Source organism: Furipterus horrens, unplaced genomic scaffold, assembly GCF_987537825.1.
Source record: "Furipterus horrens unplaced genomic scaffold, mFurHor1.1.pri manual_scaffold_1, whole genome shotgun sequence".
Taxonomy (NCBI): Eukaryota; Metazoa; Chordata; class Mammalia; order Chiroptera; family Furipteridae; genus Furipterus; species Furipterus horrens.
Genome location: NW_028327171.1, coordinates 154,721,736 through 154,739,861, shown reverse-complemented (window position 1 = coordinate 154,739,861; position 18,126 = coordinate 154,721,736). Strand labels below are relative to the sequence as shown.

At 37.6% G+C, this 18,126-nt stretch overlaps 1 protein-coding gene across 6 annotated transcripts in view; it reads right to left on the bottom strand.

The window, feature by feature from the left end:
• The window catches only part of PKP4 (plakophilin 4), a 251,341-nt gene that overhangs the window by 71,374 nt on the left and 161,841 nt on the right, over positions 1-18,126 (bottom strand). For all 6 annotated transcript variants that reach the window (XM_090280118.1, XM_090280126.1, XM_090280122.1 and 3 more), the window contains one exon: positions 5,510-5,544. In XM_090280118.1, the coding sequence (XP_090136244.1) occupies positions 5,510-5,544 (35 nt within the window). The remainder of the gene's footprint in view (positions 1-5,509; positions 5,545-18,126) is intronic.

Genomic DNA, 18,126 nt, shown 5'->3' with positions numbered 1-18,126 from the left:
GACCCAGCCAAAGACAAAGTAGATCAAAGACCTTTTAAAATATGTATATATTTTACATTTAAGTCACTCTGCCTCAAAATGCCAAATTCTAAAAATGAGATGATTTTTATATTATTTTCAGTATCTCTGCATGCAAAGTGGTAATGAGAAGACAACAGTTAAACTTTACCATAAAAGTATCACCAAATCTGTCATTTTATCCCGTTATTTACTTACAATCAAACTTCTAAAGGGCACCTTTTACTATTTAGAAAAGGAAAAATGAAACAAATCAGATTTTACTCTTTTATTCATACAATCAAATTTCAATTTTCTACCCTAATCATTATAGCTTATTGCCATGGCTGAAAAGTAGGCAAAAATCTAAAAATAACGACAAATAACAATTAATAGTTAAAATATTAGAAGGTGGAATAAATACCAGTTGTGATTGCTGTGTTTGAAGATTACTACACTTCCCCCTACCCCTCAAAAGAAAGCAAGTGTAAGTAAATGTAATACCTCCCAGGTTTGAGGATGAGTTTGGGCAAGACTATACTCTGACAAAAGACATGAAGCCTAGTTAAATGGTGTGAATGATGAATGTAGCTGTGATGAGGATAGATGAATTACTGGAGCTGTATTTCCCTAACATTAAAGTATTCCGGAAGCTGTCTTTATACACATACAGACAAAAATAATATTATATTTACATGTGTAACATTTTACCTATATTTAATGCGTTAGTTAATTGTGAAGATGGTGGTCAAATGACCTAAGCTGAGTAAATGTATTGGAGGGGAGAGAAGATAGAATGAATGCCAAGTGCCCAGATATCTGATTGCCTATCATGTATCTTCATACTCTAAGATCATTCTCTCTATATGTAAATCAACACAATTAAGCACTGCGCCTCCCTGACTTTTTTGGTAGTTAAAAATCTGTAACTGCCCACTCCAGCTCAGTTCAGCCTTGAGAGACTGGTGTGGGTTAGGAGGACTACACAGAAAAACCAGGATGTTTCTGCAGCTCTACTCAGCACTTCCTGGTTCCAGCTAATGCTGGAAAACCGCCCGTGTCCCACCTCCAAAACCACATAGCCTTTGGCCCCTGCAATCCTAGAAATGGTAGCAGCTTCCTGGTATGACTAATCTCTTGGGTGCTTCATCATGCTACTTAACTCTCCCAAACCTTCCAACCCACACTCTTAACTATAACTTCCCTGTATCAAATCCCAAATATTTAGCTACCTGGCATGGGCTCATTTTTCCTGACAGGGCCCTAAATGATAGAGCTATTACCCTTGGGATACAAAGAACTCTCACCTATCAAACGTTAACCCTCCACTAGAAAGGGGTAGTACAGAGGTACTTTAATATTTTGTAGATAGTCAGAAATATAAATGGTGAAATTAATGAGGGAATACAAGAGGATCAACCTCATATCCATTAAGGCAGAGAAAATTAACACAATCTTTTCAGGACTAAAACTTGGTTATATATATTAAGAGCCTTAAAAATGTTCCATGTACATTAAATAATTTTCTTCTTAAAAATCTAGCTTAAGGACTTCTGGTCAAGATGGAGGCGTAGACAGACACGCTGTGTCTCCCTCCATAACTAAGAAGGAATACAACTACCTCAAAACTAGAAATAACCAGAAGTTCTAGAAAATCAAACTGCATGGAAGTCCAGCAAACAAAGATATAAAGAAAAATACTCATCCAGACAAACAGGAGGGGCGAGGAGGACGTGGTGTGGTGGTAGTGGCAGCAGCGGCGACAGGCCGACAGAAAGCACAGTCACATGTTTTAAAAAGTCAGAAGGGACACCTGGGGAGCGTTCCCAGCTCCTCACCAGACGGCTCAGCTCACTGTCCCAGCACCCGGGAAAATCAAACCTTATTGCTTCTGCAAACCAATGGGGGTTGGGGCGGAGGAAGAAACTGCCGGTCTCTCAGCAGAGTCCACCTGTTTAAAGGGCCCCCACAGTCCTAGAACATCCTCAGACCCACCCACTCTGGGAACGATGACCAGAGCAATAGCTAGAGGGCTGCCAGTCCCACATGGAAGTGGAAGAAGTGCCTGGAAAAGGGGCAAGTGCTGGACAGGCAGTATTGTTCCCTCTCAGACCCTCCCCCACATACAGCACCACAACGTGGTGAAACAGGTCACCTTGTACCGACGAATCCCTAAGGTTCTGCCCCTTACAACTTAACAGGAGCGACAGCTCTACCTAAGACACAGAGGCAAACAAACACAGGAGCCTGTCAGAATGAGGAGACAGAGAAGTATGGCCCAAAAGGGAGAACAGATCAAGGTTCTAGTGGGAGAACTAAGTGACGAGGAGATAGCCAACCTAACAGATGCAGAATTCCAAACACTGGTGATAAAGATGCTCACAGGCTTGACAGATATGCTTGAGTACAGCAAATGCATAAGAGAAGAAGTGAAGGCTATGCTAAGTGAAACAAAGGAAAATCCACACAAAACCAATGGTGAAGGGAAGAAAACCGGGGTTCAAATAAATGATTTGGAGCATAAGGAAGAAGAAAACAGTCAACCAGTACAGAACGAGGAAACAAGAATTGAGAAAAATGAGGAGAGGCTTAGGAACCTCTGAGACAACTTTAAACATGCCAACATCTGAATTATGGGGATGTCAGAAGGAGAAGAGGAAGAGCAAGAAATTGAAAACTTATGTGAAAAAATAATGGAGGAAAACTTCCCAAACTTTGTGAGGGAAGTGGACATACAGGTCCAGGAAGCACGGAAGTCCTGGGCAAGCTGGACCCAGAGGGGACCACACTAAGAACCATCATGATTAAAATGCCAAAGGTGAAAGATAAAGAGAGAATCCTAAAAGCAGCAAAAGAGAAGCACAGAGTTGCCCACAATGGGGTGCCTATAAGGCTATCAGATGATTTCTCAAAGGACACTTTGCAAGCAAGAAGGGACTGGCAGGCAGTATTCAATGTGATGAAAAGCAACCTACAGCCAAGATTGCTTTATCCAGCAAAGCTATCATTTAGAATGGAAGGGTAGATGAAGTGCTTCCTAGACGAGGTAAAGCTAGGGGAGTTCATCATCAAGCCATTATTATATGAAATGTCAAAGGGACTTAAGAAAAAGAAGATCAAAACTATGAACACTAAAATGACAACAAACTCACAACTATCAATAACTGAATCTAAAAAATAAAAACAAAATCCAACTAAGCAAACCAGAACAGGAACAGAATCGTGGGTATGGGGATAATTTGGAGGGTTGTTAGCTGGGAGGGGAGGGGAAGAACTGGGGAAATGGTGCAGGGTTTAAGAAGCATTATCAGTTGGTGCAAAATAGATAGGGGGGAGTTGGGAATGGTATAGGAAGGGGTGAAGCCAAAGAACTTATATGCACGACCCATGGACATGAACTAAGGGGGGGGGGATTGCTGGAGGGAGGGGGGTACTGGGCAGAGGGGAGCAAAGAGGGAAAAAAAGAAAGGAACTACTGTAACAACACAATCAATAACATATAGCCCTGGCTGGTGTGGCTCAGTGGATTGAGTGCCGGCCTGCAAACCAAAAGGGTGCTGGTTCGATTCCCGGTCAGGGCACATGCCTGGGTTGCAGGCTGGGTCCCTGACTGGGGACGTGTGAGAGGTAACCAATCGATGTCTCTCTCATACATCAATATTTCACTTCCTCTCTTTCTCCCTCCCTTCCCCTCTCTCTAAAAATAAATAAAATCTTTAGAAAAAAATCAAAACTACACATTCCCTTTAAAAAAATATATATATATACTTAAAAAAAATTCTAGCTTAAGGTGCAGATATAATTTTACATAGGGGCATGATTACCATGATGTTATGAGACTAAAAAATTAAAAACAACCCCAAAACATAGTATATACTTGTATTTTTCTTTATAGCATCCCCTCCAATCCCAAATTTTCAGTGTACAGTTACACACCTCTACTAGACCTGAAGCACCGAAGAGGGCAAGGATAATTGTTTTGAACACTAACAATGATGTGCTAGACAACTATTAAAGGCTCTCAAGAAATAGTTCTGAAATAAATTAATGATGCAGTATTAAAAATGAATTTACAGAAGAATTTTATATTGAATGGTAAATTTTGCCATGGCCAAATAACAAACACACTAAGGTGTGCTTAGCATTTTTCTTTAAACTAAATTTTTCAAACCACTTTTTAATAGTTCAAAGCTCTGCTATTTCTCCCTAAGGAATGTTCAAATCAGGTGACTTTTCACTCAAAGGAATTTCAGTGGCTTTGCAAAACCTGCAGGAGGAGAGTTCAAAGTCCCTGATATGTGAAGATCTCTATAGATTGACCCATTGTGGCAGTCTAACTTTGGCACATCTTATCTTTCCCAAACCAGTTTAAAATTTTCCCATGTGACATTTCTATTGTCCCTTCTGCTGCCTAATGACAACACTTTCTCCACCAGTCGAGCCTCAGGTTCCAGGCCTATCTCTTCTCCAAAGCTATCTCAGAAGTAGGTTGTACATTTATAAAAATGTTTCCCTACATAATACTTATTTGACAATTAACCACACATTATTAATTCATGGCATGCCCTGTATTAAACTTCTCTTTCTAAATCTCATTAAGTAGCTTTTCACATCTCTGTCTAATCAATGGTTTGAGTAAATACTGCAGTTCTTGGGAATAGCTTCTTCATAAACAGAAGAGTGCCTTGTATTCACTGAAAATAACACAAGACTCCTGGTACCAGGTTCAGGTAATCTCAGATACCAGGCATTTGGGGATCTGAGTTTTACTCAATTTAAGCCTTGTTTTAAAATTGCCAAAGTATTTAGATATCAAAGCCTATTCTATCTAGCATTTATAGGTTTTGGAAACATCGTTTACATTATAAGCTCCATGGGAGGTGAGGAGGCCATCTGTGTGTTGTGCAGTACTGGGTCTATGATGTGGCTGCTCAATACACATTTAATGAATAAAGACTAAGACATCAAATATTTGTGAAAGTGGCAGATACTCTCCTTAATTAGTCCTTTATATGAGGTGAATTTAAGGTAAAAAGAAAAAATAGAAAGAAGCTTCCAGACTATATTAGAAACTACCAGATATTCTACATAAAGAAAATGAACATTTCAGGTAACTTTTGAGTATAAGAAGCACTGTGAAAGAAACGACCTTGACTTAAATAAATGATTAGCCGACTTTCCTAGATTAAACAATAACCTTTGTGAGAGAATCTCATGTGTTTCCTTATGATATAAAATTTTCAGATATTGGCTTGATATTAAGTGTTGATGTCCAATGCTTTAATTTTTTTTACTGTTGACATATACAATCTATTCAATTATTAAAATATAAAGCATATTAAAAACTACTTCTTCAAAGCAATACAGCTCAATATTGTCAACAGTAAAGGCTTACTAGCTTGGCTTATTTTTACCATAAGGTAGTACATTTAAAAAGCTGTATATAAAACTACTTTTTGTGTGTGTGTGCATAAAACATAATAAAGATTTTTTATGTGATAAAAACTCATACCTGTTGATCTCCAAGGAAATGACTTTTCAGTTGAGCTAGAGAAAAAGAAAAAGAAGAAAAAAAAACAGGAACATTTACTTCCTTTATCATAAAATTTAACTGTGGACCCATTTTGCATATAAACATTTAATTTTCACATTTAATTACATTAAGTATAAAACCCTCAAACAAAATTCTAAATTACTCTTCTAAGTTAATTACTTAACCTCCCCCATTAATTTTAGGCAAAATTATATGTCTACTTGGAAATTAAGGCAAATTATAAAGTGATATAAGATGCTCCTTGAATCAGAAAAATAGCACAACTATGCATGATAATCATGGTACTTATATGATGTACTATGCTGCTTTCCGTGATAATATGCAAATTACATATACATTATGAAGAACCAAAAAGTTTGTTAAGAACTTCATTCATTTTATTTATTTTCAAAGAAGCTCTAGATAAAACAGACACAGAAGTTTATGGGGTCAGTTCGAATTGAATGTTAACGTATAAAATTTATATCAAAAATATAAGGTCTTATAAGGCAGGAGAAATTTTTAGCTATACATTTTTCTTGGTTTATAGAGTACCAATTTAAAAAACATACCTGTGCCTCTCTGGCCCTGCCCCTCAATCAATACAGAAAAGCATGGTGTGAAGGGGACAGTGTAGTAGGAACATAGGAACAAGAAGCTGGACTATTAAGCATTTCCTAAATGCTTTATTACAAGTACTCCACATATATTATCTTCTTTACATTATTCAGAACAACCTTATGAGTAGGTACATTGTCTTTATTTTACAGATAAAGTAACTGGCCAAAGACTTATTTATAACTGCAAGAGCTGGGATTCAAACCCAGGATAGTCTGATTCCAAAGTCAGGGCTTCTCATCACTGTGCTATACAGTGGAACAGTCTTGTGACCCCATTTTTGCATTAAAACATACACATATACAATATTCTTAGAAAGAAGTCTAGAAAAATAAAAATCAAAGTAGTAAGCAGTTATCTCTGTGGAGCACAATTCAAAAATTTTTTTCTTTATAAACATTTGTATTTAAAAATAAATCAGAATAAAACACATATTAAAGTATTTTTGGACTGTTTATTAAATTTAAAAAAAAGGTGTCTGACTCTGGATTTAAGTAAACACTGTAAAACGAAGGACTTGGAACAGAAGATGGGAACAATCGTTTTAGTGCTATAGTTCTAAGATTTTAAGTTTTTGTTAACCCCTTGATATCTCCCCAAGTCATTAAGTGGTTAATGAAATTCCTGCTGGTTAAAAACTCTGGATTGAGTAAGAACTCCCTAAACTTTAATTTTGTGTGTGATTTGCCTTTTCTTCATCAGAGGCACAGCAGTTCACATTCCAGGACCTTGAAATCAGCTGCAAGTAGGGAGCATGTGCCTAAAGAATGGAGTCAATCAGTTAATGCTGATCTTTAGCACTTCAGTGGTGTTCTTTATCTGATGCACTTGTAACTGATTTCATAAGGGACTGATGAGATGGAAAAAGGTGAAAATTTGGTCAAATATCAGTAAGGGCACATTTGTCTTGCTCCTGAGTGTGCTTTATCATATTTTTGTGAATCTTAAACTGGCTCCCTAAACTGAATTTCAACTTCCACTGAAACTATTTTTGTCATTTAGTTCTATTATCTAAATTAATATTCTAAGCACTGAGGTTGGTATTATTTATTCAACTGTGCTCCTATAAAAATGTTCATATTTCTTGTCAATACTAAAATACACAATAAATCAAAATACCATCCAGGAATGTTTAATACATTAAGTTTCTTGGGAATATCAAGTGTCTACTTATCTTGAGGCCCTGGCTGGTTTAGCTCAGTGGATTGAGCGTCGGCCTGCGAGCTAAGTGTCGCTGGTTCGATCTTCCAGTCAGGGTACATCAGAGAAGGAAAACTCTGACTCCAAAAAACCTCCGCTGCCTTGCGGCATACCTCTTCAGGGGAAAGGCTAAGGGAGTAAACCCCGACAGAAAATCCGGAGCCGGAGTCCCTAAGGCGGTTTGACGTTGTAGTCAACACCGGCAACTCCTGCGGCGCACCTGAAACCAAGCTGTATTGACTCCGTCTTTCCCTTGGACCCTTCAGCTGCGAAGAGAGGGGGGGTCTGCTGCATGGGCAACAGCAGACCCTCCATATCACCCTGCCCAGGCTCTGTAGCTTCAGCGTCATCGCAAGATGTCGATTCAACACGGGAGGAGACAGATACGATGTCACTCCCGAGTCGGACTGCACAGCCATTCTCGGCGGTGCAGATAGACTCTTAAGAAGCTACACCATCGTCTCTCAAGACGGACGGCTGCCGACGACGACGACGACGACGACTTATCTTGAGTTTGAAACTTACATAAACTTTAATGAAATGCCTTTACAAGATGTTTTATTCTTGAAATTATATGTAATAGAATATAATTCATGTTAATTGCTCAGATTGGGCAAGGGCTGTTCCTGTTTTGTTTATCTCTTCATATCAAGTGCCTAGCATATTGCTTGACACACAGCAGATGCTTAGTATGTATTGTTCTCGTAACACAAATTATGAAAAAGTAATACTGAGTTCTTCATTGTTCTGAAAGATCAGGTATCTAAATGATCAGTTATTACTCTGCTCAAGCAAGTCAACTTATTCTCCTCTACTATAGGCAGAAAATTCCAGTAGCCTCATTGTGTAACAATCGGGCAAACAGAATTTTTCTGATGAAAAGACCTCTTCAGTCATCAATACAGTAAGGCATTCCTAAGTGAAGGCAATGGAAAGCCTCAGTTCATGTTATTTTCCCCTACTTTCTATTAGGTAAAAGATACAAAATATTAGGAAAATAAGCTAGTATTACCATTAAAAATTAGCAAAAAATTCCATGGTATATTCTGATGACTATACAGGGTGGGGCAAAAGTGGGTTTATAGTAGTTTGTATGGAAAATAATACAGTAATTAACGAATACTATAAGAATAAACCATTTCGCATAAACCTACTTCTTTCTGTCAGCCTCTGTATATTCAGCCCAGTTACCGTCACACAAACCCTACAATTCTGTTATGACTGGTCATTATCTGTTATTCAGAACAGTCTATTCCATTTTAAAAAGTATATTTTATTGATGATGCTATTACAGTTGTCCCAATTTTTCCCCTTTGCCCCCCTCTGGCCAGTACCTCCCTTCCCTCCAGCAATCCCCCCTTAGTTCATGTCCATGGGTTGTTCATATAAATTCTTTGGCTTCTTCATTTCTTATATTATTAATATTCCCGTTTATTTTGTACCAACCAATTATGCTTTTTAACCCCTGCATCGTTTCCTCATTTCTCCCCCTTCCCCATCCCCACTGACAGCCCTCCACATAATCTCCACATCTATGGTTCTATTCCTGTCCTAGCTGTTTGCTTAGTTTTTTTTTATTTTTTATTGTTGTTGTTGTTACTTTTTAGATTCATTTGTTGATGGTTTTGAGTTTGTTGTCATTTTACTGTTCATAGTGTTGATCTTCTTTTTCTTAAATATGTACCTTTAACATTTCATATAATAAGGACTTGGTGATGAAGAACTCCTTTAGCTTTACCTTGTCTGGGAAGCACTTCATCTGCCCCTCAATTCTAAATGACAGCTTTGTTGGATAGAGTAATCTTGGTTGTAGGTTCTTGCTTTTCATCACTTTGAATACTTCTTGCCAGTCCCTTTTGCCTGCAAAGTTTCTTTAGAGAAATGAGCTTATAGTCTTATGGGAACTCCGTTGTAGGTAACTATCTATTTTTCTCTTGCTGCTTTTAAGATTCTCTCTTTATCTTTAACCTTTGGCATTTTCATTATGATGTGTCTTGGTGTGGTCCTCTTTGGGTATAGCTTGTTTGGGACTCGCTGCTTCCTGGAGTTGTATGTCTATTTCCTTCATCAAATTAGGAAAGTTTTCCTTCATTATTTTTTAAAATAAGTTTTCAATTCCTTGCTCTTCCTCTTCTCCTTCTGGCACCCCTATGTTCCAGATGTTGGTATGTTTAAAGATGTCCCAGAGGTTCCTAAGCCTCTCATCGTGTTTTTCAATTCTTATTTTTTCATTCCATACTGAGTGACTGTTCATTTCTTCCTTATGTTCCAAATGATTTATTTGAACCCCAACTTCCTTCCCTCTACCACTGGTTTCACGTGGATGTTTCTTCATTTCACTTAGTATAGCCTTCACTTCTTCCCTTATGGTTTGCCATACTCATTCATGTCTGTGAACATCGTTATCACCAGTGTTTTGAACTCCTAATATGTTAGGTTGGCTATTTCCTCATTGCTTAGTTCTCCTTCTGGAGCCTTGATCTGCTCCCTCTTTTGGGCCATACATTTTTGTCTCCTCAACTTGACAGCATCCTGTGTTTGCCTCTGCATCTTAGGTAGAGCTGCTGTAAGGGGTAGAGTCTTAGATATTTGTCAGTGCTAGGTGACCCATTTTACCACCTTGTGGCACTGTTCTGGGGGGAGGGGTCAGAAAGGGAACAATGCTGCCTGCTGGGCACTCACCCCTTTTCCAGTCACCTCACTTGCTTCCTGTATGTGACTGGCACCCCTCTAGCTGTTACCCTGGGGGGTTCATAGAATGAGTGGGTTTGCATATGTTTTAGGACCACTGGGGCCCTTTAAACGGACTCCGCTTGAGAGACTGGCAGTTTCTTCCTCTGCCCCAACCCCCATTGGTTTTCACAGTCAGAAGCAATGAGGCTTTGTTTTCCCAGCACTGAAACCATGAGCTGCACGGTCTGGCCTGGGACTGGGATCATTCCCCAGGTGTCCCTCCTAGCTTTATAATGTGTGATTGCTCTTTCCACCGACTGGCCACGGCCACTGCCTTGCTGCCACTGTGGCTGCCACACTGTGTCATCTCTGCCCTGGCTCCCTGACTCCGCCACTCCTACCTGTCTGAATGAGTATTCTTTATATCTTTGTTTATTGGACTTCCATGCAGTTCAATTTTCAGGTAGTTCTTGTTGTTTTTTTGTTTTGAGGTAGATGTAATCCTTCTTATGGTTGTGGAAGGAGGCAAAGCGTGACTATTTATGCCTCCATCTTGGCTCGAAGTTCCTATTTCCTTTTGAATCACCACTCTGGAATTCAGGGACCAGACAATATACACATGCAATTTTGAAACCTTAAGTCGCTGAATGTAACTTTTTTTTAAAATTGAATTTATTGAGGTGACATTGGTTTACAAAACCATACAGATTTCAAGTGTACAACTCAACAAAACATCACCTGCACACTGCATAGTGTGCCCATTGTCCCAAGCAAAGTCTCTTTCCATTCCCATCTTTCCTCTTTGACCACCTTACCTACCCGCCTCAACCCCTATCTCTCTGGCTATCACTACACTCTTGTCTGTGTCTATGTGTTTTATATAAACGTGTTGTTTTTGCTTGCTCCCTGTGAAAAGTTAAGTCCCTGAATGTAACCTGCTTTTATTAGAACAATTAGAGGCAGCTCCCTGTTAGAAATATAAGTTTATTCCCTCCTTCCTCCCCCTCTCCCTCTAACCATCTATTCCTAGAAACTCTTCCCCAATTTTTGTCAAATGCCTACAATGTGACTACAGGCACTGTGCCCATAGTGACTCCATGCCATTCCCTTCACTTATCATTTGAAGATGCCAAGTAGCTTGTGTTCAGGAGCTTCCAGTGGAATGTGAAACACATTTTAATATACAAAACTTAATCATACATAATAACTTAGTTTCAGTGGGAAGATGCATTCACATTTTTCAATAACTTAATTATCAACAACCTTATAGAATGAAATACACTCATAAGTTTGGTATGGCCAACAATTAAAAGCAAATTCATTAGCAAATTAATAAACCCAGGCAATTCATTTTAGTGTGAACAATGTTAGTTTTGTTTTAAGGAATATGCCATGCCTTCATCACAACATTAACTGAAAATATGTAGTAAAGCACTGTAAAACTGTACACACTTATGAAATTAAATTTTTTGTTTTTCTATTCAGAAGCGTAAGCTCAAGTACAAAGTATTTTTGTTGGATATTTATAGCTGTGCAATGTCTTTAAAACCCTCCTTATTTGGGCATTTTCCCATGAGTCAGAAAATTAACCTGTTCATACTCCTCTGCAGCCAGAGGGCAGGCCAGCCACCGAGGGTCTACAAGCACCCACATGAGGATATGGCAATGGTATGGTGGGGAGCATCTGTGGTGGACCTGGCAGGCAAAGTAGACACTGTTCCTGGATTACCTGACTCAGAATCAGGCTTTCTGACCTTCCTAGAAATTCCATAAGTTGACACCCAAAAGTTTTTAATAAGTTCCTTTACTGCTTACACAAGCCAGAAGATTCTATTCAAACAAAAGTCCTGACTGATGTTATCATTAAACTAAGTATTATGACTAAAACAAATACAAACAGGCCCTCTGAAGAAAGCCAGAACTTCATTTCTTAACTCTAGATGTTTATTTCCAAATGCATCATAGATATAACATATTTCATATTCAATGCACTGAAACTCTTTCCCACCAAACTAACTCCCATTTAATCATTACATTACTACCTAGTCACTCAAATTGAAGAATAAGGAATCATTTTATTGTCCCTGCTCCCCGTCTAACTAGTGTGTAAACTCCATGAGGACAATGAAGTTGGCCTTGTTCACAGATGCACCTCCAGAACCTAAGACAGTAAGTAACATGGCCGTCACTCAAAACATATACTTTTTGATTTCATCCTTGCTATTACAGACAGGGTTCAGGCCTTCATCGTCTCATCATCTTAAACTGGATCATTCTTTGAGTCTCTCTCCTAACTTGTCTTCCTGGCTTTAATTACTCCTCCTTTCAGGCTCTTTTCTATGTTGCTGCTAATAGTGATTTTTCAAACATTCCAATCTGACATCATCCTCCTGATACTAATGCACAACAGATCCGCAGAGGATAAATTTCCAACATCTTAGTATGGCACAGATTCAGACATCCTAGTTTGGCACAGAAGGCCTTCCACCACCTGGTTCCTTCAGTTTGTCCTTTCCCACACAAACCTACATTCTAGGCACTTCTAATTAGTTGCAGTTCTCTCACATACCATCCTGCTTCACGCTTTCCATGCTATTTTAGGAACAGAACATGCAGAAGCAGAGTCTTCTTTCAAAATTATACAAATTCCACCAGAATGGCACATGTAGGTACCATATAACAATAGATTTGTTAGACACCCATGAAATCAAACACTCTATTGAAGTTTACCTTCACTTTGTATCATTAATAACAGAAACACAATTTTTAAATTGCCTACTTAATTCTTTACCCAATTTCGTCCAGATTCTAGTGTGTCTGATGTAAGCCAGCCTGCTTTAGTGGACACCAGTAGGTAAACAGGAGGGGAGGGGCCAGTGGAGAATTTGATTGTGCCACACAGTAACTTTACTATGTCATTTCTCTTGTCTTCTCCCAGGTATAGATGGGGCTCTTTCAATCACCAGTAGGTTCAGGCTACTGTCATTACTCTCCAAAGGGACACACTAAATTGGAATAGACTTCAAGAGTTATTCCCTTGTTTAAAGAGAACTGGGTCTTAGCCTAAGACTAGAACATGGTTAAATTATAACATTTACTGCTTTATTAAAAATATTATTGTTATGAAATTTAATACACACATACATATATATGTACACAGAACCCTCATTAATAGGCCCCCCAAAATAAGCATAGCAAATAACAAATTAAATTTCATTTAGTATTAATGGAGAAAAATCATAGAAATGAATTATTCTAGAGATTTTTATTTATAAATAGAGGATGGGCATGTTCCACTGTCTAGACTAAATATCCTTTACAGCATTCTCCCTGGTGACCACCAATCATTTTCAACAACTAGCTCAATGAAAGTTGATCAGTTCTTCTTTTATGCCAAGATTGTACCCAATAAACCATCTTGATTTTTGGACTTTTCATATGATTGTAATCTCAGTATTTGTTTACCTCTCTGTTTCCAATAACAAAGTATGGCCTTCTGGAAGGTAAAGATTATGTCTTAATTCTATCTGCATCCAACCAGCATTGAGGAGGATGATAAATAAATAATAGCTGATCTTAACTCTTTGGATTGTTCTTTTTAAGGCCAATTCTTTGTAATTTTGGAAATTATTTCAATCACCCTCCCCCCCTTGTTTTTGGTTCTTTCTATATCTTGTAGAAAAGATGTTTATTGTTTCTATTATGTGTATTCATTCAACAAATATTTGTTGATCATCTACTGGGTTGTAACAGTGAAAAGAGGCAAAGTCCTTGCTTTCAGAGTGTTTACAATTGCCTTGTAGTTACTTATTACAGTACCTGTGTGACACCCAACACTGGATCACATGCCCCTCAAAACCAAGAGGGTGTCAAGAGACTTGAAAGGCTGATCTTAAAGCCAGACTCTTCAGAGAGGACACTGATGGATCAGCAGTGTGCTGAGTAAAGAAGCATTCACATAACAACCAGAAGTGTGATACATTTATCTTTAAAACACAAGAGGCTAGCTCTCTTTTTACTCACCTATTAAAAGGAGGTAAATTGGCATTGATACTATCCAGGTAAGAATCGGAACATGAAGGCTCTTGCAGGACAGATATGTAGCCCAATTCCCACATCTCAAAAATTGCAAAGGGCTGGGAATCCAGCCAGTTTGGAGACTACCAACATATGTGAGCAAACCTGACATTTCCCCCCTTTGTATTATGATAATCTTTTCAAATGGTTGTTTAAACCACCTCAATTCAGTAGTATTTAAGATCTATTTATTTCACTACTATAGCATATTCTTTCATAATATTTTTAAATGATCCTTAGGTTTTGATCCTTTACTGAACATGGGTAATAAATAAGTGAACACTAATTGATCACATGATTACTAATCTTATTACTTAAAAAATGTAATGTACATTTGTACATTGCTGGCCTTACTCTTTCCTCTTGAGTTTTCTATTAGTTTTATTATTTTGAGATCTCACCATAAATTCTGAGTTCCACACAAAAGTTCTGTATTTCTACTGCATGTGTTTATCCTTTAATTTGACAACTATCACATGTTTACAGATGAAATCTCAGTAGCTAGAATGAATTCCAAACTGCATTTCTTTCTTTTTCAATGCACTTATTAATGTCTTATTTTCAATTTGTGGTTTGCTCATTTAAAAAACTACCCTTCAATTTTTTCATTTATTATTAGTAAGCTGTACTATTCTACTAATTAAAATTATTCCATTAGCAAATGTGTAGGTTTTCTGGATTCTAAATACATTATGAAAACTTCTGGCAGCTTTCTATTGGTTTATTATAATTACCTCCTGAAATCTATTAATCTAATATTTATAATTCTACTTTTAAACTGATTCCAAGGTTTATTTTTCAGTTAAAAATAAAAAAAGAAAGTAGGCTTGTTTGGGGTTTTATTTTTTGGCAATGGATTCACATTGTAATTATCTAACACCTGTTATCCTCTAGGCATTACAAAATGCTTTTTAATGAACTGCTTCAGGAATCACAGATATGGGCTCTGCACTTTCCAGGTCACTCCATATATCCTATTATGCACCTAGGATTTCTACCCTGCCCCCAGAAATCTGGCAAAATAACTACTAACAGTTCTCTAGTTTTAGTCTCTACTTGGAGTGTTACAGGATATATTTAAAACAAACTTCCTCATCTGAGTAATCTGTTCTGTTGAACACTTAAATTTCTATATCATCACTAGTTATAATTAAGTTAAACCTTCAGTTATAACGTGGAGATAACATCGTAACATATTTCAAGTCTTATTTCTATCTAGTATTGCTTTGCCTTCCCTTTCAATTATTACATTTAAAATGACTCATTTTTCTTTCTTTTAAAAATATTTTATTTATTTTTAGAGAGAGGGGTAGGAAGGGAGAAACAGAGGGAGAGAAATATCAATATATGTTTGCCTCTTGCACGCCCCCAACCAGGGACCTAGCCTGGTACCCAGGCATGTGACCTGACTGGGAATCGAACCAGTGACACTTTAGTTCGCAGGCTGGTGCTCAATCCACTGAGCCACACCAGTCAGGGATTTGACTCAGTTTTCTTAATGCATTTATAAAATATTCCACTAATGTCTTATGAGTTCTCAGCTAAGTAAAGCTCATTTGTGTTCTAGCTTTCTTGAGTGCTCTTGAATTTATACTTGAGAACGCCACTTTTTGAAAATAATGCCTGTGAAAGTCTCAGGTCTTTTTATACTCATAATTAGCATGGTGAGAAGTGGGGTCTAGAAGACTGAGATGGAATTGAGGGCTCTCTAATGCTGCACACCATTTCCTGATGTTGTAAGAACTCATAACACCTATCAATATGTAACCGTTAGGTTATAACTAGTTTTGTTTTTCCATGTTTGGGAAATAGGAACCTCATCTCTCACTTTTGAATATATAACAACTGACCAATAAATAAATCCTTTACATTAAACGGACACTTAATTTCTGTCTTAGCATTAGAACAAATAGAGCAGTTATACAAAATTAAACAATATATCATGGTTATTCTTCCCAAGACAGGTGTGTATAGCTATTCATTCTTCCACTAGGCTAGTTCAATAAGTAAAAGTCAGAAAGACCAATATGTAGAACAGATAATGGGGTTGAAGCACAGGAGGGGAGTTGGAAGGCAAACAACTATCTCTACCTACCACATTATTATCCCTAAGGGGCTTTTAGGATCTGACCTTAGTTTTAAAAAAATCACTAGCCTATAACAATAAGGATATTTTAGCAATACTCAGAAAGCAATCTATTTTGGTATATAATTACATTTTGAGAGCCTCTTCAAAATTATCTATTCTCAATCTCAACAAAACCAAAACCAAAACCAAAAGCTCTTCCTCCAATTCATCTTTCCAGGACTGAGGCTCCTTTCTGTGTTCTCTTTATCAAGGAAATCAGAGCCTGGACAATTCTCTATTGGCTGAAAACTGTTTTCTTTCTTCGTAAGAAAGGAACTGCTTGATCTCAACAGTCAAAACAAAAGTGCAACCGTGACATGACAACATGCTCATAATTGAAGTTAATCATTATTTTTATGTGTCATGTTTTTAACTGCCCTGAAAATGGTATCTGTCTGTAATTTGAACTAAGCAAGGCATATGTGACAGGGTCTCTTTTCATAATTATTTATTAATCTGAGGGTGATATTGAAATTAGAGAAAAGAAAGGGCACTTGAATTGAAAATGATGTCCTTCATGTAGGATGCAACTGCTCCTGACCCACCAGAAACAGAGGATGGGCCTAAGGTTCCCTTCTTTTTTTTTTTTTCCCCCAGCTTTTCTTTATTGATTATATTGTTACAATAGTTCCACTAAGGTTCCCCTCTAACAGAGGTGGGGACTTGTGCCAACCCAGCTGTACTCTAGACCCAATCACTTGTGCAACCAATAGAAGGAGCAAACAAGATAGCTATAGAGAGGTGGGCCTGCTACTGCATGGAACACAGGAAAGGCCCACAGTTTGACCCATATGCATATTCCCTCTCAATGATGCTTTACCTGAAAAAAACTGGCCATGGTCTCAAAATGTGCTTTTACAATTTTAATCTTAAAAAAAAATTATAAGCAACAGGAACAGCAAAGTGTGGTATAACAGGACACTCTTGGTTTCCATGGGCTGCTGGCAAGTGTAGAGTAAACTGTATACCAGCTACTGTGGTAGACGTTTGTAATCTCATTACTGGCTCTACTTTGTTCTCAGCCTTGTTTTTGCAAGTCTTCATTCCACTCTTCACTCATGCTACTCTGCCATATTTTTGGACCCTCAGAATAGCTGCCTAACATGAATTCCAGGAAAAGGTAATATATAAATTATAATATTACAAGCAGTCTCCTAAAGAGAAAATTATGTATCTGACACACAGCAAAAAACATTAAAGGAACAGGAAATACCAGATAATAGGCCTTTCAACAATTTAAGAAACTTTCATAGGGATTGGAGGTGAACACATTTTAGAAGACGTTAAATATTCTTTGACAAAAGCATTTTGTTTTAGTGGTTTGAATCTATGAATGAAAGACCCAGAAGGCCATATGGGGAGGGGAAGATCAAAGAGGATGTAGCACTAGACAAAAATGAGACAAACAGTTCCTCTGGTATTCCCAAAAATTACACTGGAAGCAAGACTTCCATTTAAGCCTATCCCACAACAGGTTTTCCACCAGTAAAAGTAGAAATTAGAACAGAAGGGTTTTCTAACATTTCAGTTGACATTTGAAAGAGTGAAAGCAACTGAGATGAAAATAGTAAAATGGCTAAACACAATACCAGAATCTCTTTCCTAAGTATTCTGTTATAACTCAGGATGCTCTTTAGGCAAAGGGTCAGTCTTAGAATAGATGGACTACTGCAAATTATATATGTCCATGGTCTACCAAATGTTACTGTTTTCCTCATTTCTATTCTTCCACAACCTTCCAAAGGTGAAGAAACAGAAAGAAACAAAACAATTTTAATTAAAAAAAAAAAAAAAGCACACACACAAACATGCTTTAAAAAAAGAAATGTATAAAACAATTCAAATCTTACACTTTTAAAAAAGCTAGCATTGGTAAGGAGGAGGGAAAGGGTCCTGTTTT